This window comes from Geotrypetes seraphini, chromosome 2 (assembly GCF_902459505.1).
Source record: "Geotrypetes seraphini chromosome 2, aGeoSer1.1, whole genome shotgun sequence".
Taxonomy (NCBI): domain Eukaryota; kingdom Metazoa; phylum Chordata; class Amphibia; order Gymnophiona; family Dermophiidae; genus Geotrypetes; species Geotrypetes seraphini.
Genome location: NC_047085.1, coordinates 59,085,475 through 59,111,296, shown reverse-complemented (window position 1 = coordinate 59,111,296; position 25,822 = coordinate 59,085,475). Strand labels below are relative to the sequence as shown.

At 46.4% G+C, this 25,822-nt stretch overlaps 1 protein-coding gene across 4 annotated transcripts in view; it reads left to right on the top strand.

Moving 5' to 3' along the window:
* OXR1 (oxidation resistance 1) overlaps positions 1-25,822 on the top strand; it is a 325,515-nt gene that overhangs the window by 296,298 nt on the left and 3,395 nt on the right. For all 4 annotated transcript variants that reach the window (XM_033933067.1, XM_033933066.1, XM_033933068.1 and 1 more), the window contains one exon: positions 5,319-5,392. In XM_033933067.1, coding sequence (XP_033788958.1) covers positions 5,319-5,392 — 74 coding nt within the window. The remainder of the gene's footprint in view (positions 1-5,318; positions 5,393-25,822) is intronic.

The window sequence follows — 25,822 nt, the reverse complement described above, 5'->3', positions numbered from 1 at the left end:
TGTAAGGCTCACGGTGAGAGGGTCGGTGGTGTTCCGGTGCACAAAGGGATGGAAAGGAGGGATAGGTATAACAGTACAGTGTTTTTGGTGCAAGGGGTATAGGAATCTGGACTCTAGGTGATTTATCCATACTCACAAATTGATTGCAGCAGGATGTCATCTATATTTTTCAACTCTGCCTCCTTCCAAAGTGAGCTGTACTGCCACCTTCAATATTTCCTTCTGCAAGCAAATTTTGATGATGTCTTTCTGATCTGATCTGGTTAATTTTATTATTTTTGGGATTTTCTTTCTGTTTTTCTTTGAGGCTTCAGTGTTGAGAAGACCCCATTCTTTGGGGCAGTACTTCCTGGGAGAGGACACAGACTCCCTGAGAGCAGTCTGCACAGCACAGCAACCCTCTGGTGTTCCTATCTAGCACGCTTGAACTAAGGGATTTGGAGCTCGGAGTCCATTTCCAATCCCATGAAGCTAGCTCACTCTTGATTTATCAGGTGCTTCAGCACAGGATGTTTGGCCCTACTGTAAGTCCTCCCCCTGTCATGGTGTGTGGTTTCCTGGGGTTCTGAGGTCTCAGTCCAACTTGGTACAACTGGCAGCCCAAAGATCAAGAATTTTGAACCCATGGAATGTGTTATGAGGCAGAAAGTCTTCTCCAGTCTTTTCAGCTGCAGTGAGAGCTGACACAGGCAGGCACCAGCAAGGCACAGTGAGTACAGGCTATTAAAGCCTATGGGGAAAATTGGTGGGGGAGGGTCTAAATTTGCCCAATTTGACAGTTTCTGGGGAGAGAGATAGGGTTCCCAACTTCCAAAACCCCTTCCCTGAATTTTTTGAAGTTCAGGTTAGCTCCCTCGGGCTGTTTTTGGTGAAAAATTGCTGCCGCAGTGGCCATCTTGGGTTTTACCGATTTTCTTTAAAAGCCTGTCTGTCTCTAAACCCCTCAAATTTGGTTAAAATAGATAGGGATGGATTCCTTTCACTTTTCTACTCCTATGTTCTAATATAATCTAATCAGGATTTCTTAATCACACTTCTCCATAATAGGTTCAAGGCGATTTACAAGATAAGAGGCCCATGCAACATCAGAGGGAAAAATTATATTATATAGAAGAAAGTAGAACTATCATAAAAGGGAGAGTTACAAAAAAACATTGTGGTGGAGGGTTACATTGTTGCAAGAGGGGAAACAGTTACAATACATTAAGGAGAATGCCTATATAACAACATAGGGAAAAGTTACATCAAATGGGAGGAAGAACTCCACAAGAGAAAGAAGTCTCAGATACTGTTGAGAGAGGCTACATTGTTGTAAGAACTCCTGCTTTAAGGAAAAGTCTCAGAGTACTATTGAGGAAGGCTACATTGTTGCAAGAGGGGAGGCAGGTACAATGTACTGTGGAGAATGGTTACATTATTAGGAGCAATTGCAGAGGCACTGAGTTAAATTAATTTATTATATAGGTAAGTTTTCAGTCTTTTCCTGAAGGCAAGGTAGTTCTGTTTAATCCTTATGAGTATTGGAAGGGTGTTCCAGGTTCTTGTAGCAACATACATAAAGAGGGTGTTGAATACTTCAATTCTGTTTCACTCTCGGAGTTAGAGATGATAAGCTTGTGGATGTTGCTTAACCTGACTGAGAGGAAAAGGGAAGTGGAGAACAGGTGGGTTATCTGCTCCAGTGAATTAACAGTTAGTGCATGATGTACAGTGTAGGAAAATTTGAACAGGATCCATATTTTTTGTTCCATAAGGCACACCTGACTATAAGACATACCTAGATTTAGAGAAGGAAAACTTGAAAAAAAAAACATTCTGAAACCAGGCTCTGCACCCAGCCCCCTTCACTCCCTGCCAGGCTCTGCACCCCACCCCACACACTTTGCCAGGGTATGCACCCTGTCCCCCCTAACTGCCAGGCTCTGCACCCAACCCCACACTCCTTGCCAGGGTATGCACCCTGTCTCCCCTCCCTGACAGGCTGTGCACCCAACCCCACACTCCTTGCCAGGCTGTGCACCCTGTCCCCCTCCCTGCCAGGCTCTACAACCTGTCCCCCCAGTACCTTTTAAAAACACTCCCCGCCCCCATACCTTTTTAAAACACTGCCCCCCTGCCCTGTCGTACCTTTTAACCCTCCCCCCCATGCCTTTTAAAAACACATACCCCTGGTTGTACCTTTTATGATCAAACAATTTTACTGATGCTATCCAGAAACAAAGCCAGGAAACAAATACAATCACCAATGTCAAATGCAGGAATGTAGCTAATACAAGGAACATCTAAAGTCCAGCATCAGGTTTTCAAATTATAACAAAAAAAGACAGAACGATACAGGAATTTGACATTGCAACAAGTACAAAAGTGTAAGAGTTGGGAATACAACAGTGAAGAGTGCATCAGAGTAAAACAACACAACTACCCCACACCCCCAAGCCCAAGAGATGCCTGTGGATGTGAACAATAGAGATCAAACCATGACTATACAAAAAGAATACCTAAGTGTCCGACAAGCCCTAGAAGGGAACCACAGCCTACCAGGAAGACATGCCATGACCATCACTAATAGAAACCAAAACATCTCCTAACCCACTGGAACAACATAACACACCAAGGCCCTGGACTCTTATGAACCTCAATGAAACCTCTTCTGAGACCCACAAATCTCCGGCTCTCCCAAACCCCCGCCCACCTACCCAAAATCCCCCTCCCCAGTCATGCAGTGAAACCGTCGTACCTTTTAAAAACATCCCCCCGCCCCGTCCTACCTTTTAAAAACACCCTTATAGCATGGTGGTCCAGTGTGTATCGGCACAAGCAGGAGGCAGTTTTCCGCATTCCTGCCTGGGCCCACGCTACTTCCTACTGTCAGTTCTCACGAGACTCGTGAGAACTGATGGCAGCCAGTCAGAAGCAGGGCGGGCCCAGGCAGCAACACAAAAAGCTGCCTCCTGCCGATATACGCTGGACCACCAGGCTATAAGGGTATTTTTTAAAGTTAGGACTAGGCGGGGGGTGTTTTTTAAAGGTACGGGGGTGGTGTTAAAAAATTTGTATCTTCATTGCATAAGACGCACCAACATTTCCACCCACTTTTGGGTGGGAAAAAAGTGCATCTTATGGAGCAAAAAATACCAAAAAAGGTATTATTCATATATCTAAAGTATGTTCAAAGAATTAAATCTAATGCAAATGTCACTATAAGTGTAGATTTCTCAGTAATCACTTCCAGTGAGCTTTCCAGAAAGTTTGTTAAATTGATTCCACTTTTTTCAGTTTCCGCTGGTCCCATATGGGTAGAGCTATCCCGCTTCTTCTCTGAGGAAATATATTTTGCTCTAAGTATAGGTGGTAAACTTGCCTCTGGAATTGACAAAATCTCAAGTATCTTCGGACCATTTCCACCCCAGGAATTAATGGAGACTTAGGAAAATTCAAGAGCCTCAAATTATTCATTCTCTGTTTATTTTCCTTAAATTTAATTTTCTATGAATAGAAGAAAATCTTTCTTTAACAATCTCCATTTCTAGGGATTTAAGTGATTTAATCTGTTCTTCATGCTTCTGAATTATCTCACTTTACTCTTTTAACATTTCTCTGTGAACATTCACCTGAGAGCTGATAGTTGCACAGTCCGAACATACCATTGAAACAGCTTTTTTGAGGTTAGAGTCTCAATAGCCTTCCACATATTGACAACTAGAGGCTTAGGAACAGAAGATAAAATCTTACCAGCATCTTTGTTAGGTGCTATTAATCCGGCTACAGTGGGAGTCTTCTTCTCCAGCAACTCACCTCCCACTGCTCCTCCAGCGCTCTCATGTTGAGTGAACTTGAGTACCTCTCCCTCCACGGAGTTTCTCTCCAAGATTGGAGAGGAACCTGTCCTTGGATCAGGCTGAGAGAAGCCCAATGAAAACTAAGGTTCGCCAAGTTATTTGGCATCCCTCCCGAAGCTGAGGGTCTCTCTCTCTGCTGACGCATCACTCCAGTGTCAAGCGTCGTCTGCACCAGATTTCTAGAGCTCCTGGCTGCCGAAGGATTCGGCCGCAGAGCTCCTTTCCTCTTCCCCATTGAACGCTTGGAGGAAAATGGGACTCAGCGCTGAAAACGCGGTCCCGACAAAGAAGAAAATCAATGTCAAAGCTGCACACCGCAATAAGGAACAAAATTGGGGTTGCTCGTAAATGAAGCAGTCCAAGCTTTGACAGGCGAAGAAAGAACAATATCAGGCGACACTGAAAAGGGTGCTCAGTGCCAGACGTCCGTTACAAATGCCATCTTGGATCTCTCCCAAGACAATATCGAGGTAGCTTAAGAACCTAATCTTTCTTTGTTACAGAGCAGAACAGAAACATATTCTTGGGAAGATTTCCCTGTTCCCCTCCTTCTGATTTATTCTATTGCAATGGTGATCTACTGCTTTGGTACAAAATGGCAGTACAGCCCACTGGGGAAGGAGGCAAAATTGAAAGATGTAGCTGACATCCTTCTGTAATCAGTTTGCAACCAAGGGTAAATCACCTAGAGTCCAGATTCCTTCTTTTCCTCGTGAGACTGCTGCTTGAAATCTCAACGGCCATTTTTACTGTGGAGAAAGAATGGGCAGGAGCAATTGGGAATCGTTGTTGCCCCAACATGCTGTTAGACCACCAGGAAATCACGGTAGGCTGGGAGAGGGGGTTTACTTCTGCTGGGAGGGAGGCAACGCTAGCTGCCGGTCGATGGGGGTAGGAGCACAGACATGGGTTTACGCTGAAGTCTGTCAGTTCAAGGGGGAGATTGGCGACAGAGGGGGAAGACTCGAATATAAACCGAGACGCCCATTTTTGGCCCAGAAATCTCTGTTTATATTCAAGTATATGTGGTACTAGGGAATTAATTGTTTCTTTAAAGTAGAATAAGTTACTGTTTTATTATTGATGGGGTTGATATTCATAATGTTCTTTCTGGGTAATTGCAACAGTTACCTGAGAAAAATGCAACTGGTTAAATTTTGATCCCTTAAGCTGCTTAACTTTGGACTGAACATCCTGATTTCCAGTCAAATATGTATTTTAAATGGAGAGACATCAGAGATATTTTGAGGGGAAGGAGAGTTCAAAGTTAACCAAATATTAATATTTGGCCACTGTCTTGTTAATCACATAGTTTTCTTAGCCAAACAATCAGTAGGCCTGAGATAATTTTGATTGAGTTATTTGGATATTTCTAATATGCAGTATTCAGCAGGTTTGTGAAAACTGCATCATCTTGCTTTACCCAGCTATCTTGATTTTTATTTTAAGTATTAAAGTATATACTGATTTCTTTCCTAGGTTTATAAATGGACAGGAGACAATATGTTCTTTATTAAAGGAGACATGGACTCCCTAGCTTTTGGAGGTGGGGGGTAAGTTCCACAGTTTGTGCTTTTTTTTCTTCCTTTCTCTGTCTCCTCTCTATTTATTGTTCTCCCTTTCCGGTCTTTTCACCCCACTCTGTGTTTGTCCCTTCTCACAATTTCTTCATATCCACCTTCCCCATTGTCTTTAATTTCCAGCTGCTATTTCTTGTACAATCTCACTCTATTCCTGGACAAGTGGGTTATGCATCACATGTCGCAAGACTGCTTGTACGGAAGCCTTGTTTACTTAATTTTTCTGACCCTTTCCTCAGGACTGTCCTCTGGTCGCCAGTTGATTTTCTACAAACGAGACAGTAGGAGCTAGTCTTTTCTACTCATGTTTATTTTTCCTTCTACTCAGTATTTTTACACACTTCATATCCTTGTGCTGCAGAGGTTCCTCACAGGGACAGCTCTGGCTACAGGAGATCACAGACTTTGCAGGTTGTCTGTTTGCAGGGGGTTGACTGCTTTGCTGTGCACCTCCTGGACAACCTGCACCTTCAGATCAGGGATTCGGGGACCGGTCCCTTGAGAGTTGGCTCACCCCAGGTTCATCCGCTAATGGGCTTGAGTGCAGGATGCATGGATCCGTGGAGGTGCGTCTGGGATCAGAGCCATCTGCGTCCCTTTGCCAGGTCATGTGTACAGTGTGTCCCCAGGTTGGCGGAGGTCTCTGGATGTTGGTATCGGGTGTGAGGCGCAGTCAGAAGACAAGCAGTCCAGGTTATAAGGCTTTTTGAGGCAGAGGATCTCCCTGTAAGCTGTTTCAGTTTCCTTTACTTCAGCTCCTAGCACCAAATGGCATAGTGAGTACAAGACTGACAGCCCGTCAGATTTTGGAAGTTCCCCCCTAAGATTGCCACATTTTGTGGGTTCCTTCCTATGCTTTTCCCAAGCTGTTTTTTTTGAAAATTGCATCTGTGGTGACATGGTTAGTGTGCAGGATCGTAAACCCAAGTCCTTGCCTGACAGCAGGCTCCGGTCCTCTCAAGGTCTGGGTCGTTCTAGCTTGCTTCTCTCCAGACATTCCCATCAGTACTATGGAGGCTTCTCGGATCAGAGATCCTATCAGTCAGTCAAACAGTGGTTTGATGGATCCCTCAGCTGCTCCTCTGCAGATTGGAGGGAGGCTTTTGGCCTTCAATCCAATCCTTAGTTTAGTTTTATATACCGGGTCTTTCCCTGAAGGGGACTCGATCTGGTTAACAAAATTAGCCCAAACGGGTAGGAGAAGACAATGATTAAACAGAAGTACAATCCGAGCCCAGAGAGCAGGGTAAGCAGGAGATAGTCAGGAGGCAGGTGAGCAGGAGAAGAAGCAGAATCGGGAGCAGTGAGAGAGAGGAGTAAGAGGGGAAAGAAGGAGAAAAGGCAGGTGAGAGTGAGAGGCAGCGGCGAGAGGTGGCTCCGCCCACCCCTCCAACATCAGCTGAGCACAGATCCGGAGCTCCCCCTTAAAAGGGGAGGGGCGAACGGTGAGTTAACAGCTGAGCCCAGAGAGCAGGGCAGGCAGGAGAAATTCGGGAGGCAGGCAAGCCAGGAAAAGGAGCAGAATCGGGAGCAGTGAGAGAGAGGAGTAAGAGGGGAGAGAAGGCAGGTGAGAGTGAGGGGCAGCATTGAGAGGTAGCTCTGCCCACCCCTACTACATCAGCCAAGCACAGATCCGGACTTCCCCCTTAAAAGGGGAGGGGCAATGGCACTCAGCTTTTCGGTGTGTGTCGAAGGCGAGCAAGAAAGTAACAGGCCGCAAACTCAAGTGTATTTACACGAATGCAAGGAGCCTAAGGAATAAGATGGGGGAATTGGAAGCTATGGCACAAAAAGATAACCTTGGCATCACAAAAACATGGTAGAATGAGGAAAACGTCTGGGACACTGTGCTACCAAGATACAAGCAATACCGCAGAGACAGAGTAGGACCAAAAGGTGGGGTATTGTCCTTTACAGCAAAGAGGGATCTAGTCTACTGGAGAGAACATGCTGGAAAAGAAAAATAAGGCAGTCTCTATGGGCCAAAATACCGGGAACAAATTGAACAGAAACGAAGATTGGCATCTATTACTGACCCCCAGGGCAGTCCGAAGAAACTGATGGAGAAATGATGGACGAGATTAAGCACAACTGCAAGGGAGGCAACGCAGTTATCATGGACGACTTCAATTATCCTGGAATTGACTGGAAATTATGTACCTCCGGCTGCAGTAGGGAGACCAAGTTCCTGGATGCTGTAGACGATTGCTTCCTGGAACAAATTATCAAGGAAAATAGAGAGGAAATGCAATTCTGGACTTAATTCTAAATGGACTACGAGGACAGGCACAAGATATAGAAGTAGAAGGGAAGCTGGGAAACTGTGATCACAATATGATCCACTTCAACCTGGACACAGGGACAAAACATCGATCCAGAATGATGGCCATGGCACTGAACTTCCGAAATTAGAATTACGAAGGGTTGAGACTCATGGTGGGGAAGAAGATTAAGAAGAGGATAAGTGCTATAAAAACACTAGAGCAAGTATGGTCCCTTTTTAAAGACACAGTCACCGAGGCCCAAAATCTATATATGCCACTTATCAACAAGGGATCCCAAGAAGGAAAAGAACAAGGAACCAGAGTGGCTCACTGTAGCGGTGAAGGAAGCGATCAGAGACAAGACTTCATTTAAGGAATGGAAAAGTTCAAAAACAGATGACGACTGGAAAAAACACAAACAACATCAAAGCAGGTGCCATAAAGCGGTAAGAGGGGCCAAAAGAGACTACGAGGAAAAAATAGCCAAAGAGGTCAAAAAACTTAAAGCCGTTCTTTCGATATATTAAGGGGAAATGACCCGCGGTGTGGCTGTTGAATGACCATGGAATAAAGGAAGTATTAAAGGAGGACAAAGCCATCGCCGACAAACTGAACACATTTTTGCTTCTGTATTTACCGAAGAGGATATATACAATATACCAGAAGCTGACAGGCTATACGCAGGAAACGAAGATAGGAAACTGACAGGGTTGATGGTCAGTCTAGAAGAGGTATGCAGGCAGATTGATAGGCTTAAAAAAGATAAATCGAGGGTAATCAAGGAACTGAAAGGGGTTATAGCAGAACTGCTCCAACTAATAGCCAATCTGTCGATCAAATCAGGAAGGATTCTGGGAGACTGGAAAGTGGTGAATGTTACGCCGATCTTCAAGAAAAGTTTGAGGCGAGATCCGGGAAACTACAGACCGGTGAGTCTGACCTCGGTACCGGGAAAGATGGTAGAGGCGCTGACAAAGTACTGCATCATTGTTCGCCTTAACTGACACAATCTGATAAGGACCAGCCAGCATGGCTTCAGCAAAGCACGGCTTGCTTGACAAACTTACTGCATTTCGAGGGAGTAAACAGGCAGATAGACAGGGGTGATCCGGTCAGCATTGTATATCTGGATTTTCAGAAGGTGTTCGCAAGATCCATTGCGAGCCATGGAATCGAGGGTGAAATACTCACGTGGATTAAAAACTGGTTGGCAGATAGGAAACAGAGAGTAGGAGTAAATGGACGATACTCGGACTGGAAAAGCGTCACCAGTGGAGTGCCGCAGGGTTCAGTGCTTAGTCCCGTACTCTTCAACATATTTATAAATGACCTGGAAACTGGTACGACAAGCAAGGTGATTAAATTTACAGACGATACAAAGTTATTCAGAGTAGTGAAGAGACAGAAGGATTGCGAAGACCTGCAACGTGACATAAACATGCTCGAGAAATGGGCTCTGACATGGCAAATGAGATTTAACATGGATAAGTGTAAGGTGATACCTAAGCCTGCATTTTTTAAACTTTCAGTTTTGCACCCATAAGCCATTTTTAGTGCCAGAATGCTGCTGATGCGTGGCCATCTTGGATTTCCCGATTTTATTTTAAAAGCCTCTATCAGCCTACAAAACTCCTTGACTTTGGTTTAAATCGATTGTAATGGACTCCAGGTGGTTTTACCCCTATATCATGTCAAGTTTGTATTGGATGATTGCCTGAGGAGCATTCGTGTACCTTGGGGCACAGGAGGAGGGGGGGTAGAAGCAGTGGGCTTAGCCCCCTCTGGTCTCTCTGTGGGTCCTGAATCACAGAAAGCTCAAGAGGCTGTTATAGCCCCTAAATCATGACTACACATCGCCGGTGAAGCGCTGCTGTGTAGAAGTGCCTGACCCTGAGAAGAGGCAAAGTTTGGAATGGCAGAGGTCCCCAGAGGATCCAGGTCAAGTGTTTCACCCTGATTTTGTGACCCTGATGTATGCAGCCTTCCAAAAATATAAACAAACACCTACAGGATATCAGCAGGGAGGTGCACAGAGATGGTTACCTCCTCAGTACGAAGCCCCTTCACAGTCCGTAGAGCTTCAGCAACCAAAGGTCCTGTCAGAAAAAGACTGGGATGATTTGGGGTCAGACACTATACCATTGTTCTCCAAGAAAATATCCTCTTTGGAGGATTGTATTTCAGAGTTTGGGGCAGACAGCCAGGATTCAGTGGCAGCCCTAAACCAGAGAGAGGATCTTACATTGTGAAGAATTTTCAAACCATCGCATTTAACTGGTTATTGCAGTTTCTTTTCAGGAATTGGATTTAGAGCCTCCGCAGGTCTTGGCCGCTCAGCTTTCGCTGATATGGAGGACTAAATCACAGTCCATAAGCTTCCCTTCTCACCCAGGATGATAACAGAACATTAGGACATGCCAGAAGGTCCTTTAAAGGAGGCAGAGCTGAGAACTGAGTTTCATGGTAGCAACCATGGAGGTGAGTGGAGTAGAACGGGTGCAATGAGTATAAGTGGATCGATTTTTCACTCCATCAAAAATTATAAAAACTAGGGGGACACTTGATGAAGTTACAGGGAAATACTTTTAAAACCAATTGGAGGACATTTTTTTTCACTCAGAGAATAGTTATGCTCTGGAACACATTGCCAGAGGATGTGGTAAGAGCGGATAGCATAGCTGGTTTTAAGAAAGGTTTGGACAAGTTCCTGGAGGAAAAGTCCATAGTTTGTTATTGAGAAAGACACAGGGGAAGTCACTGCTTGCCCTGTATCGGTAGCATGGAATATTGCTACATCTTGGGTTTGGGCCAGGTACTAGTGACCTGGATTGGCCACCATGAGAACGGGCTACTGGGCTTAATGGACCATTGGGGCAAAGACCTAGACCAACTGCTTTCGCCCACTACATACGGGGAATTCAGGAAACGCCTAAAAACATACCTGTTCCAGAAATACCTAAACAATTGACCCGCTCTCCCTCTCCCTCCCCCCTCCCTATTCCACCTGAACTTACAGCACTGTTATAAATATAATCTGTTATCTTCATCTTATCGTAACTTTACATTGCTATTTATCCCCAACAGGTCCTGTCAGACATTACCTACTAAAATGTACATATTACATTTTCGCTCAGCAAATTATATTTCTATACTATTGCCTCCTGAGGTCTCTGATCTCTGTATTTCCTCTGAATATCTACTTATTGTATTTCACTGAATGTCTAGCACTCTTGATTGTAAACCGCCTAGAAGTCACAAGATTGTGGCGGTATAGAAGAATAAAGTTATTATTATTATTAGTCTGACCCAGTAAGGCTATTCTTATTCTTATGATTCCATGGACAAGAGCACACCTGTGCCCTTTACAGAGCTCACTGCTGATATGTTGGCCTCCTCAGTCAGACTCAGTCCAAAAAGAGTAAGCCTGGAGGACAGGGGTGCTTAAAATGGTGGCTCCAGCTGGAGTCATTATCCAAAGACCTTCCTTTTGACATAGATACTGAGTGATACTAATGATGGATGCCAGTCTCTATGGCTGGGGTGGTCATTGTGAGGGTCACCCAGTGCAAGGCCGATGGCTGCCATTGCAGAGAACCATAGTTTATCAACAGATTGGAGTTTCGATCTGTTCGGTTAGTTCTTCGCTTTTTCCAAACACTGATAAAAGACAAAGCAGAGTATTTTCGGACAATGCTACAGCCTAATTGTTTCAGTGGGTGGAAGTCCACCTGCAGGCAATAACAGTGGCACATGTAGCTGGAGTAGACAATGCCAAACCGACTATTTCAGCAGGCGGAGGCTGGATCCAGGGGAATAAACTTTGTCCCAAAGAGCATTCAACTGCATTGTGAGATGCTTGGGTTGCTTGATGTTCGATCTCATGGCATTGGTGGACAATAAGAAAGTCCCTCAGTTTTTCAGTCAAAGATTTGAGTCAGAAAGCATCAGAATGGATACACTCGTTCAACCTTGGCCAGTAAGAGAACTGCTGTACATGTTCCCATCGTAGCCAGTAATAGACTGAGTCATTTGCAGCATCGCAACCCATTGGGGATTGGTAGTCCTCGTAGCCCCAGATGGCCACGTCACCCATGGTACATGGATCTGGTCCACTTGCTTCAGGACAGCTGTCTCAGACTACCACTGCACCATAACTTTCTGTCTGATGGCCTTGGCTGTAAACACATAGGCAGATCACTTTTACAGACAAAGATACAAGCCCAGAAGTGGGTTGGACGAGTTAGTCCAACTATGGCCGGATAAAGGGCTCTTGTACATGTTTCCCCTATGACCCATACTAGATCGAGTCATTCAGGGTTAATAGTCCTAGTGGCGTCTGATTGGCCCCGCAGACCATGGTATGCAGACCTAGTTCTCCTCCAGAGAGACAAAGACCTCAGACTGCCGGTCCAAGTGGGTCTTCTCACTCGGGGACCAGTCCCTATCAAGAATCCGGAACACACTGAGCTTATGGCGTGGCTCTTGGGCAAGTGGCCCTGGTGAGCAGGGGTTACTTAGACATGGTTGTTTCAACTCTGCTTAGCTCTAAGAAGCTGTGGACAGTAGCAGCCTATGCTAAGGCCTGGAAATCCTTTCAGCACTGGTGTGCTACGAATGATGTAGAGCCCTTATGACCTCTGATTTTGTAGTCCTGGACTTTTTGCAAGAGGGACTTCAGAAGGGTCTGTTGGTCGGATCACTGAAGGTGCAGATAGCAGGCCTTTCCTATTTCCAAGCTCAGGGGAAAAGAGGCTCTTTGGTTAAGCCCTCCAGTGTGTCTCCCTTTCCCTTCCTGGGATCTTAACACTGTATTATAAGGTTTTAGTAGAGCTCCGTATGATCCTTCACAGGAAGCTTCTCTTCTGGATCTTACAGTCAAGACAGTGTTTCTGGCGGTGATTGCATCGGTAAGACAAGTGTCCGAGTTATAAGCTCTGTCCTGCTGGGAACCATTCCTTAAGTTTATAGAAACAGCACTGTCGTTAAGCACGTTCCGTCCTTCTTACCAAAAGTAGTTTTGACCTTCCACGTCAATCAGGAAATCCATTTTCCCGCTTTTCACCCAACGAGGTCTAAGAAAAGGATAAAGTGTTGCATTTGCTGGATGTCAAGCAAGTGCTTCTCTGTAGTAATTTTCATCCCTCCCGCCGTTTTTATCAGGGATTCTTGCTGGCATCCAGATCCCAGGCAGCTTCTGCTCCTCAAAAGCCCCAATGATGCTAGAAGACAGACTTTCTCTGTTTTATCAGGAATGGACTCGCATATCCTCGGATCAATGGGTGCTTGACATCATTCAGGAGGGGCACAAGATAGATTTATTTTGCCTGCCTCCAGATTTGTTTCTGGACTCGCCAGCAGGTTGGCCGGAAAAGGAGTCAAAAGTCCATACTACCCAGCAGCATCTCTGGGATATTTCGAGCAATAGAACCCATTCCAAAACACGAATGCTGCACCTTGTGACCTTAGGCAAGTCACTCAAATTCCATTGCCCCGGGTAGATTGATTGTGAGCCCACCGAAACAGTTAAGGAAAATGTTTGAGTACCTGATTGTAAACTGCTTAGATAACTTTGATAGGCGGTATATAAATATCTAAAATAAAAATAATCGGGCCAAAGAAAGGCTTATACTTCATCGGGCCAAAGAAAGGCTCAGAAGACTGGAAGCCCATTCTGGATCTCAAATTGGTCAATCACTTCTTGCAGATTCCTCATTTCCGAATGGAAACTGTGCACACAGACATTGCTGCTGTCTCTCCTGTGTAGTTTCTAGCATCATTGGATCTTACGGAGGCTTACTTCTATATTCCAATATTTCCAGAATATTACAGGTTTCTGCGTTTCCATATTCTACAGCACCATTTCAGTTTGCGGCTTTTCCCTTTGGGTTCGCTATAGCTCCCCACATTTTCACCAAGGTGATTGTAGTTGTAGCAGCTTTTCTCCGCAGGCAGAGTGTCCAGGTCCATCCTTACTTGAAGGACTGGTTGATCCAGGCTTTTTCTCGACATGAGTGTGCACGTACAGTGGAGTCGGTGATATCTCTGCTACAGGGCTTGGGTTGGATTGTCAACTAGAGAATGGCACTGTGGCTGTGGGGGAAAAAAAGTGATCCCTGCGGGTACAGGGACAAGGCCATCCACCACCCCATGGAGCAGTGAATGGCCTTGTCTCTGCAGTTAAGGGAGGAAACGCTCATGGTCATCGATCGCGCGTGGCCCCCTTCTTACCTACCGGCCGCATCTATCTCCCTTCCTCCCCCTTACCTTTGTGGTGCATCACGTTGTAATTTGTGCAAGCCACCAGAGCCCGCCTGAAGTCGCATGCATCAGCAGGCGGAAGCTTCTCTGACGCAACCAGAAGTTGCGTCAGAGGAGAAGCTTCCATCCGCAGACGCACGCAACTTCAGGTAGGCTCCGGGGGCTTGCACAAATTACATTGTAATGCGCCACAAAGGTAAGAGGGAGGGAGGGAGATGGTTGGACCGCATGAGGGGTGCTTAAGGGTGGTGAAAAGGAACAGACACTGAAGTGGGTGGCGAGAGAGAAGGGTGGTGGTGGAAAGGACTGGAACAGACGCTGAAGGGGGTGGAGAGGAATAGACGCTGAAGGGAAATGTGGAAGACAGTATGGAGAGAAGACGCTAAAGGGAAATGGGGAACAGAGTGGGGAGAAGACGCTGAAGGGAAATGGGGAACAGAGTGGGGAGAAGACACTGAAGGGAAATGGGGAACAGAGAGAAGGAAGAAGACGCTGAAGGGAAATGGGGAACAGAGAGTGGGAAGAAGATGCTAAAGGGAAATGGGGAACAGGGGAGAAGTCGCTGAAGGGAAATGGGGAAGACAGAGTGGGGAGAAGATGCTGAAGGGAAATGGAGAACAGAGAGTGGGGAGAAGACGCTGAAGGGAAATGGGGACCAGAGAGTGGGGAGAAGACGCTGAAGGGAAATGGGGACCAGAGAGTGGGGAGAAGACACGGAAGGGAAATGGGGAACAAAGAGTGGGGAGAAGACGCTGAAGGGAAATATGGAAGAGAGAGTGAGGAGAAGACACTGAAGGGAAATAGGGAACAGACTGGAAGGGAAGAAGACAGAGATGCCAGACTATGGGGGGAGCAGAGAGAATAAGATGGGTGCCATACCAATTAGGGGGGTGTGGAGGGAGAGATGGAAGGGAGAGACACAGTAACAGAGCAAATGGAAGACCCAGAGAGAAGGCAGACAGCGGATGGAAGGAATTGAATGAGGAGAAGATGAGGAAAGCAGAAACCAGACAACAAAGGTAGAAAAAAAAATTATATTTTTTTTGCTTTAGGATAAAGTAGTATATTAGTTGTGTTGATAAAAATGTATAAACAAAGCCCTGCCAGCTGAACATCTTTCTCTAGTTCAGCAACCAGAACTTTGATTTATAAGGAAGGAATAAGCTAAATATTGCAGTACTGAGGCTTGTAAGGATGCTGCGGAGACAGTAGTTGCAGGAAAGGGGCAAGGACAGTGGTCGCAGGGAGAGGGCGGGGACAGAGCTGGGACAGTGGTCGCAGGGATGGGGCAGGGACAGGATAGTGATGGGGACAAATTTTTTTCCCCTTCTCATTCTCTTTTGTCAACTTCAAGAAGAGCCAGTTGACGCCATCACAGACCTTGGTGTATCTGGTCCTTTGACACCCGGCAGGGTCGTGTTTTGTCCCAAGCCACGCAAACTTCAGAAGCAACTCGGAGATCTCCTGGCTCTTCTGGCTTCCTTAGCCTAGTATTATTTACAGGTGCTGGGGTACATGGCAGTCTTCTTGGTGATGGCACCTGTGCTAGAACGCACATGCACCGTCTACAGGAGTCTCTCCTCTTTTGGTGGTCTCTGTGGCATCATCCTCTTCAGATGCCACTACCTTGAATGGAACCAGCTTGCAGAAGTCTCTGCTGGTAGCTTTAGGGAGAGGCTCTCTGCCAGAGTAAACCACTTTGGACATGGAGTGGTTCGCTCATGATGGATGACAGCTTGTCGGGCTGGGGTACTCTCTGCGGGGACCACTTCATTCAGGGGCAGTGAACTACCGCGTCAGAAGCATTGGCCAATATCATCTGGAGCTTCAGGCTTTTCGACTGGCGTTTTATCGCTCTCCTGCCCACTGTTACAGGAAAAGAGATGTGAGTGTTCTCTGACCGCCACGGTGGTGGCGTATGCGAATTGTAAAGGGGGCACTAGAAGCGCTCCCTTGGGACATACTGTTGGCATACTGTTTCACTGGGCAGCGTTACATCTTCTGTCTCTCTCTGCAGCACACATGGCCGGATTTAAAATCATACAGCCAGATTTCCTCAGTAAACAAGTTCTGGACCTGGGAGAATGGTCCCTCTCATGAATAGGGTTCCATCTTATTGTGCAGCACTGCAGCCCGCCACAGCTGGGCTTGATGGCTTCAGCCAGGACCTCGTAGGTCAGGTGCTTCTTCAGTCACAGTACAGAACACGAAAGTTTAGGTCTGGATGCCTTGGTTCTGCTCATGATCTTCTTTATATGTTCCCTCCATGGCCTTTGGTTCATCAATCCATCTGCTGTATAGCATCGCTTCCCAGCCTAGTAATCCTAGTTGCTCTGGATTGATCTTGTCTTCCGTGGTATGCGGATCTAGTACATCTTCAGCGGGACCAGAAGCAAAAGCACTCTCTTCTTCATGACCTTCTCAGTCAGGGTCCAGGGCCTATGAAAACTCCACGGCGCTGTGGTCTTTCAGCATGGCTCTTTTAACGTTTTTGAAGTCTAAGAAAACCTCTAGTTTGGCCTCTTATGTCACAGCCTGGTTGACTTCCCAACAGTGGTGTGCCAAGGACCTGGTAGGGCCTGAGCAGACTCCCTTTCTGGTAGTTCTGTCTTTTCTTCCATCGGGCTTGAATATGGGTTTAGCTTTAGCCTCCCTTAAAGTTCAGGTGACAGGCTTTTCCTACTTCCAAGCACATAGGGATTCCAGTTCGCTTACTGCTTATCTGATGTGATCAGGTGTCTGAGAGGGGTGCTTCGCTTGCAGCCTCTCTTGCGTCTTTCTTTCCCTACGTGGAATCTTTACCTCATTCTGCAAGGCCTTGTGGAATCCCCATTTGAGCCACTGAAGGAGGCTTCTCTTCTGGATCTGACAATCAAATCTGTCTTTCTGGTCACCATTGTCTCTGCACGGTGGGCTCTTTTATACAATTAACCCTTTCAACAGATCATGGAACTGTATGTGTGTGGGGGGGGGGTTGATTCTCCATACAGTACCTTTTTTTCTATCAAAGGTGTTTCTGATTTCCATGTCACCCAGGAGATTGTTTGCCTGGGTTTCACTTCATGGAATTGGTGCGAAGGGATCAGATCTTCTGCAACTTGGATGTCAGCTGAGTCTTGCTCTACCATTTGGAGAAGACTAATGACTTTCGGCTGTCTGATCATCTCTTTGTCCTGACTAATCCGTCTCAACCAGGTGGGCCGGCTACTAAGTCCTCGATCGCCCATTGGCTTCATATGGCCATTTCTGTGACTTACATTAGGCATGGTAGGCAGCCGCGTGTTTCTCTTATGGCCCATTCGACTAGATGAGTTGCTTCGTGGGTGGAGTCTCAAGCGATTCATCCAGATGAAATTTGCAGGATGTCTACTTGGTCCTCTCTTTATTCCTTTACCCAGTTTTACTGAGTGGGTGTGGTGTATCACTCTGATGCTGCTTTTGGGACCTCAGTGATGTGGCTCTTCTGTCCTCCCGAGACACAGCCATTGCTTTGGTGCATCACCTAGCTTATGGAATCCGGAAGGGACATAACAGAATGAAGGATTAGGTTTTTACCTTCGATAATCTTCTTTTTGTTAGACCCAGTAGGATTCCATACGACCCACCCTCTTTGTGTAAGCTCCATTGTTTCGGAATCACCTGCATTTCTTTTTGCCTCAGTTATTCTCCTTAAAGGCTTCAGGATCTTCCAGCAAGTCAACAGATCCTCGGTTAAATTTGCACTTCTTTTAGTATGCATCTTGCTAATGGCTGTTTCATGTGGGTGCTCGTTGCATACAGCAAGTTAGTTCTACATTGTTCCTCAATGTCTTTTCTGTGTTGCATTTTGCTTGTTTATTGTTTTTATATTTTACAGAGCTGATCTTAACAGCAATTGTTTTGCAGAGCTGATCTTAACAGAAATTGTTTGTTGCTGGGGAGGTTCCCCTGTGCTCCCTTATTTGTTATGGATTGGTTCCAGTATGGTTGCTTGGCTTTGGGACTGAACTGTAGGAGGCTCTAACTCGCTTTCTAAGGTAGGAGGAGCACATGCTCAGAAAAGTGTTTGGATTTCTACAACTCCCAGATTGCAGGAAGGGATTGAACACCTAGAGTCTGGAATCCTACAGGGACTAACAGAAAAAAGATTATCAAAGGTAAAAACATAATCTTCAATTAGCAAGGTCATTCTAGATTATTTGCTCAGCCAGTATATAAATTGTGATTTTAGAAAACTGTGTACACTTGTAAAAAACGGTGGATGCATAGTTTGCAAGGGACAGGCTGTGGATGTGGTTTAGGCTAGAAAGTAAATTGTGTCCGTTTCTGATTTTCCCATTGATGCAATTAATTTTTCATTTTGATTTGAAGGTAGGCATTCCTGTGTGTGAGAGTACTCTGTTCTGCTTGTCATTGGAGAACACAAAGTTGCTTATTTCTAACAAGTGTTCTTTGGGGACAGCAGAATACAGATAGTCCTCACTAGTGCTGCCCGATTCACGATTCGAATCGGTTCACCGATTCACTTCGAGTGAATCGATTTGAATCGATTTAAAATCAGAAAAATTGGCTTCCCAATTCGGCTGACCCTCGCCCCCTAAAGCAGGAGCGACAGCGCTGCTCTTGTTGGACGGCCGCTGCCGCACCTGCTTTAGAGGGGGAGGGTCAGTCACGTCCCCTGGCGTCCACTTCGCCTCCCCCTTGGCGTCTGGCTTCCCCGCACCCGTTTACCTTTGAAGAACATCCTGCACAGAAGATCGCGGCGTTAGCAATGTTTGCAAACAGCTTCGGAGCTGTTTCCTCTGCCGCGGTCCCGCCCCTCCTATGATATCAGAGAAGGGGCAGGACCGCGGCAGAGGAAACAGCTCTGAAGCTGTTTGCAAATATCGCTAACGCCGCGATCTTCCGTGCAGGATGCTCTTCAGAGGTAAACGGATGTGGGAAGGCCGTGGGGAAGCTGGACACCAGTGGGAGGCCAGGGGGAACTCAGGCCTTTCGGAGGGGGGGTGTTGAGTGGTCCTTCAGTATGGGGGGTGGGACAGGCTTTCACGGGGGACAGGTAGGCAGGCCTTTAGGGGGAAACAGGCAGGCAGGCCTTCAAGGGGAGAAACAGGCAGGCCTTCAGGGGTGGGATGCAGGCCTTTAAGGGGGGGACAATCTTCAAGGGGGGAGACAGGCCTTCAAGGGGAGCAGCCTTCAAGGGGGGGAGACAGGTGTTCAAGGGGGAAACAGGCCTTCAGGGGGGACAGGCAGGCCTTCAGGGGGGGGACAGACCTTCAAGGGAGGGGGCCCTGGTGTAGAAGTACACGGAGGGAGAGAGGAAAGGGGGGTTCAAAGAGACGTGCATATGCTAGATTTTGGAAGGGAAGAAATAATGGGTCTAAAAATAGAGGAGAAGAAGAGAGATGATGGACAATGGGATTTAGAGAGGGAATGAACAGAAAGGGACAGAAGTTGGACATAAGGGATGGTGTGGAGGGGGATAGAGATACTGGATAGGAGGGTAGTTGAGAAAAGAAAGGGAGAGATGGTGGACCCTGGGGTGGTGGGGAAGGAGGGAGAGATGCTGGATGAAAAGGGAGTTAAGAAAAGGTGGATCTGTGGAGGGAGAAGAAAAAAAGGAAAGATGCCAGAGGACAGAGATGGTAGGTGGATGGTTAGCACGGAGAAAGAAGGAGACCCTGGCAAGCAAGTTATCAGAAGACAACCACAGCCTGGGATCAACAAGATTTGAATAATGACCAGACAACAAAAGGTAGGAAAAATAATTTTATTTTCTGTTTTGTGATTACAATTGTCAGATTTGAAATGTGTATCCTGCTAGAGCTGGTGTTAGACCGCAAACGTGAGCTAGGATTTAACAGAGAGAGGAAAAGTCTTTTTTGTTTGTTGATTTTGTTTACACCACAGCGCCAGTGTGGTTAGGAGAAGGCAAAGGGGGTTAAGAGGCTATAAAATAAACCCACCAGGATGTTTGAAAAAAACACCCAATTGGGAAGGAAAATCGAATCGAATCAAAAAACCAATTCAATAGGCTGAATCGAATCAAATCGAAATGTTTTTTTCTGAATCGGGCAGCACTAGTCCTCACAAAACACCCTCATCTCTCCTAAGAGTTTATGTCTTCAACTGAATAGCTATATATCGAACAATATAGCAAGCATCAAGTATGCTCAATAGAGCATCTTTGGAATGCATTGAGTAAATAGCTCTTGTCTTGCTTCAGCAATAATATCACTAGTGTATATATCTTGTTATCCTCAAAGCTTGCCTGTATCAGGTGTGCACTATTTGCACAACTAAGTGATCAGTTACAGTCATACCTTCAAAGTCTTTAACATAATACTTAGATTTCATATGTATGATTTTCATGATGAGGCCTGGTACATGGAGAGGTGGGGGAATTAGCTATAGAACAGTGTTTTGACATGTTTTGCCAAAGCAATATCACCTATTAAAGAGTCTCCTTTGTCTTTCTGTAGCCTGTTCACATAATCACGAAGAAACACACAAAATGTCATTTACAACCTGTCACCCTAATGAGAGATTCTTTACCATGTCTTTCAAATCGTGCACTCAGCACTGTTGCTCTTACCCTTCATGGACTAGCGTGGAACAATGATGACACTCAGGCATTTATTGACTCATGTGGAATTTATTTGGCCGCAGCCATGACAGCACAATTACATCAAACTGTTATCAACTGAACATAATAATCAAGCATGAACGGTGATGACCCGTACACTGTAACCGCACTTCTGACAATGGCATAACACGCAAGGTACATCACCAGGCAACATATAACCAACCGATGATCAGGCGCACAGCATAGGCCTCTCTATCCCCGCACAATGTGGGGTGCCGTACAAGCAACCCCGGCTCACCGGACCCTTCCCATTCAAGGAGGTGTCCCCTCGTCAGCGGTACGTAGCTGTGAAGATCATGGCCTGGCCTCCCTGCCGTCCAAGCAAGGCGACGTGCCCCATGTCTTAACCACTGTAAAGATGTATGCCTTCTATCCATATGCTGTGCTTACCTGCCAGACTGGCTGCGACAGTAGTGAAGGGTGGGCGGGAGGGAAGCCGCGTCTCTCCCTCGGGATCGCCGTGTCGAAAGGGCGACCTCCCTTCCGCTCACCCTTGTCCCCTAACCCCCCCCCCCCCCACTTCTTTGTTGATTGGCTCTTCCTTCTCCCCCCTTCCCTCTCCCCCCTCCCATCCTATCGCTCCGGCTTCGGCCGATTTGGCCGCGCTCCTCCCTAGGCGGGATCGGAGCTTGTTCTCAAATCGTGCACTCAGCACTGTTGCTCTTACCCTTCATGGACTAGCGTGGAACAATGATGACACTCAGGCATTTATTGACTCATGTGGAATTTATTTGGCCGCAGCCATGACAGCACAATTACATCAAACTGTTATCAACTGAACATAATAATCAAGCATGAACGGTGATGACCCGTACACTGTAACCGCACTTCTGACAATGGCATAACACGCAAGGTACATCACCAGGCAACATATAACCAACCGATGATCAGGCGCACAGCATAGGCCTCTCTATCCCCGCACAATGTGGGGTGCCGTACAAGCAACCCCGGCTCACCGGACCCTTCCCGTTCAAGGAGGTGTCCCCTCGTCAGCGGTACGTAGCTGTGAAGATCATGGCCTGGCCTCCCTGCCGTCCAAGCAAGGCGACGTGCCCCATGTCTTAACCACTGTAAAGATGTATGCCTTCTATCCATATGCTGTGCTTACCTGCCACTACCCGTGATAGCGAAACCTCGCTAATCGCGGGTTCCCCCCAAGTGTCATGGCTGCGGCCCTCAATTTTGCCCTGCATTTTTTGAGTTTATTGCAAGTTATCTCCATGGCTGTGTGAGATCAAACTATGGTAGCCGGCGGGCCGAAATTTTGCCCCACATTTATTGAGTTTATTGCAAGTTATCTCCACGGCTGTGTGAGATCAAACTATGGTAGCCAGCGGGCCGAAATTTTACTCTGCATTTATTGAGTTTATTGCAAGTTATCTCCACGGCTGTGTGAGATAAAACTATGGTAAAGGGCTCCGCGGGCCGAAATTGTGCAACTTATCTCCATGGCTGTGTGAGATCCAACTATGGTAGCCAGCATTTATTAAGTTTATTGCAAGTTATCTCCACGGCTGTGTGAGAACAAACTATGGTAAAGGGCTCAGCGGGCCGAAATTGTGCAAGATATCTCCACGGCTGTGTGAGATCCAACTATGGTAGCCAGCGGGCCGAAAATTTTTTGCCCTGCATTTATTGAGTTTATTGCAAGTTATCTCCACGGCTGTGTGAGATCAAACTATGGTAAAGGGGTTCAGCGGGCCGAAATTGTGCAAGTTATCTCCACGGCTGTGTGAGATCCAACTATGGTAGCCAGCGGGCCGAAAATTTTTTGCCCTGCATTTATTGAGTTTATTGCAAGTTATCTCCACGGCTGTGTGAGATCAAACTATGGTAAAGGGCTCAGCAGGCCGAAATTGTGCAAGATATCTCCACGGCTGTGTGAGATCCAACTATGGTAGCCAGCGGGCCGAAATTTTACTCTGCATTTATTGAGTTTATTGCAAGTTATCTCCACGGCTGTGTGAGATCAAACTATGTTAAAGGGGTTCAGCGGGCCGAAATTATGCAAGTTATCTCCACGGCTGTGTGAGATCAAACTATGGTAAAGGGCTCAGCGGGCCGAAATTGTGCAAGTTATCTCCACGGTTATCTCCACGGCTGTATGAGATCAAACTATGGTAAAGGGCTCAGCGGGCCGAAATTGTGCAAGTTATCTCCACGGCTGTGTGAGATCAAACTATGGTAGCCATCGGGCTGAAATTTTGCCCTGCATTTATTGAGTTTATTGCTAGTTATCTCCACGGCTGTGTGAGATCAAACTATGGTAAAGGGCTCAGCGGGCCAAAATTGTGCAAGTTATCTCCACGGCTGTGTGAGATCAAACTATGGTAAAGGGCTCAGCGGGCCAAAATTGTGCAAGTTATCTCCACGGCTGTGTGAGATCAAACTATGGTAGCCAGCGGGCCAAAATTTTGCCCTGCATTTATTGAGTTTATTGCAAGTTATCTCCACGGCTGTGTGAGATCAAACTATGGTAAAGGGCTCAGGATAAACAATCGGGTATAATATATGACGGCTGGCCAGATAAGGTAGCATGGGGACGACAGCTGGATGAGGATAACACCATAAGGTAGCGTGGGGAAGCCTGCTGGCTGAGGATAAACCATACGACCACATAAGGTAGCGTGGGGAAGCCTTCTGGCTGAGGATAAAACAGTGAGGTAGCGTGGGGAAGCCTGCTGGCTGAGGATAACAATCAGACCACCTAAGGTAGCGTGGGGAAGCCTGCTGGCTGCGGATAAAACATCGGATTTTATTCTTATATACCTAGGCGGTTTGCATCAGTTAGATTAGGATCTGCATAGACAAGCATCAGAATTACAGCTTTAATCGAACTAGACTGAGGGATAAAAGATCGGATCACCTAAAGCGGACAATCGGTCTGCCTTTTATTGCCTCGTTGGGGTGGACGGATGAGCATATTCCAAGTACTGACGAGCATATTCGGGTGCCGCAAGTAGCGTATGCAATAGCCTAATATACTGATAAGCATATAGTGATGAACTTCCCAAACCAAGCCTTCTGATGAATATATCCAACATACTATAGCCATAATGTCACGAGTCATCAGGGACTTGAGGTAATGTAAACCCTAATTGTGAAATTCATTCAGCATCTCTTGATGTGTTGTAAAACCTAAGGCAAACCCTGTTATGTAGGTCCTTCAGCGTTCAGTGGGGTACTGTCGACCCCAAATCGAGGCAGCATCCTTCCTTCCTTATCCTTAATGTATAAACTGAAGGTAGATCCCTGGTTTTGCACTAATATCCTAGTAACATCCATAAACCGGGTGTAGATCCTTAAGGACGCTCTTGAGCAGTGGTCTCAAACTTGTGGCCAGGGGCCACATGCGGCCCCTCAGGCCCTGGGCATGTCGTCCCTCAGGTACTATTTTGAGGCCCTGGGCATGTCCATCACAATCGCAAAAGCAAAACAAAACAGCCTATTGACCAAAAGTCTGTCTAGCTAGAAAGCACAACGAGGCTTGGCCAAAGGAAAATGCATACGCTATGAAGTTTTACCTCATGCAAAATTGTCAATGCTTTGAGTAGACATTAACTACCACAGCTCTAGAGGTAATGTCATCCCTCAGAATCGTACTGTACCGCATGTGATATAACTCCTTTCTGTATCGTGTTGTATCCGTAACTCCGGTGGCGTTCGATCTCACCTCCCAGATGTCAACTCTCCTTCTGAGTAAGGGAATCTTCACGTTCTTATCTCCTTGATCTTATGTCCTTGATGCTTGTGAGTGATGTTATGTGGTCGCAAGGCTAAGGTCTCCGGTAATAAGGTCGTCAGCAAGGTGGTAAATGATGATAGCCTGGCCGTGTAGGTCATGAAGAGTGAGTGAGGCAAGAACACAGTTAATACACGAGGTGCGCCCACATATTGTCAGTAGCATCCCCGTATAAGGGCCTGGTATGGTCGAGGAGAAACCTTAAGGAAGGCAAATGTCTTACGGCCCGTTCTGCACTGGCAACTAGCTAAGGAGGAAATCATTCGCAGATCATAAGGTCGTAAGCAAGGTAGGAAATGAAGATATCATAGCCGTGTCGCTGATGCAGAGAGTAATTGAGGCACGAACACAGTGAATACAGGAAGTACGTGTGAAGTGAGGTCAACACATCCTTTGTCCGTAGCAGGGCCCGCCATGGGCAAGGAGAAACCTCAAGGAAGCCTAATATGGGCTGCAAGCTGTAAGGTCTAAGTCTTACTCCTGCTCACTGGCTAAGGAGGAATTCATACATGAATGGAGGAGAAAAACATGATACCATGGATACGAAGAGTCTAGGTGAAGAGGGATTGATAATACGACTCCTGAAGCGGGCATGGTTACAGCACATGTGATATCCTCCTTTCCTCTGCTAACCAGGAGGTCTGTTTAGACTAGGGGCCATGCTACTTGATGCAGAAGGAGGTTGAGCCCTAGACTGTTCAAAGAGCGACAGTGCCTCCCGTATATCTCGTGCTTGCGTAACCTGGTAGAGAGGGCATGGTCTCCCACGTGAGGTAAGGGCGTATTATGTGATGAGAGAGCGTCCGTAGTGTAGCGGTAGCAATCTTAGGTGCTGGAGGTGGGTGTGTCGGTGTAGGAGCAGCTTGTGGTGGCTCACCTGAGACGAACGTGGACCGAACCCCGTGTTGCTCTATCTGCCTCTGTAACTCAGCCATTAAGTCGGCCAGTTCTTGTTGAGGCAGTGGGGCCGTAGAAGACACCGCTGTTGTTGTGGCGCGTGTGGTCCTCGTCTTTCTTTGACTCCTACAGTTGTTTTTGATCGTGGCTTACGTTGAGCAGGCATGGCTATAATAAGTACTAACCGAATAAGGACAGTCAGTACCGGCCTACGTGGATTGGAACCCGAGACAGGCCCTAGTATTAGTAAAGCCCTCCTTCTGGGATCACATATAAAATGCGATATAGGACTCAAGCCATCAGAAACTCTAGCTGGGTAAAGAGCGCAGTGCAGCTAAGTTGTAGGTATCGCATATGATGGGATCAGAATAGCATATAATGGCAGCTAATAGCAGGTAATAGCCTTTGAATCGCATATAAGAGTCTTTAAATAGCATATAAGAGCCTTTAACTAGCATATAATAGCCTTATTAGCATATAAGAGCCTTTAAATATCATAAAATGGGGCCCTAAAAGCCTTTAAATAGCATATAATTGCCTAATAGCATAGCATTTAATAGCATTTAATCAAATAGCATATAAGAGCCGTAGGTAGCATATAATAGCATTTAATCAAA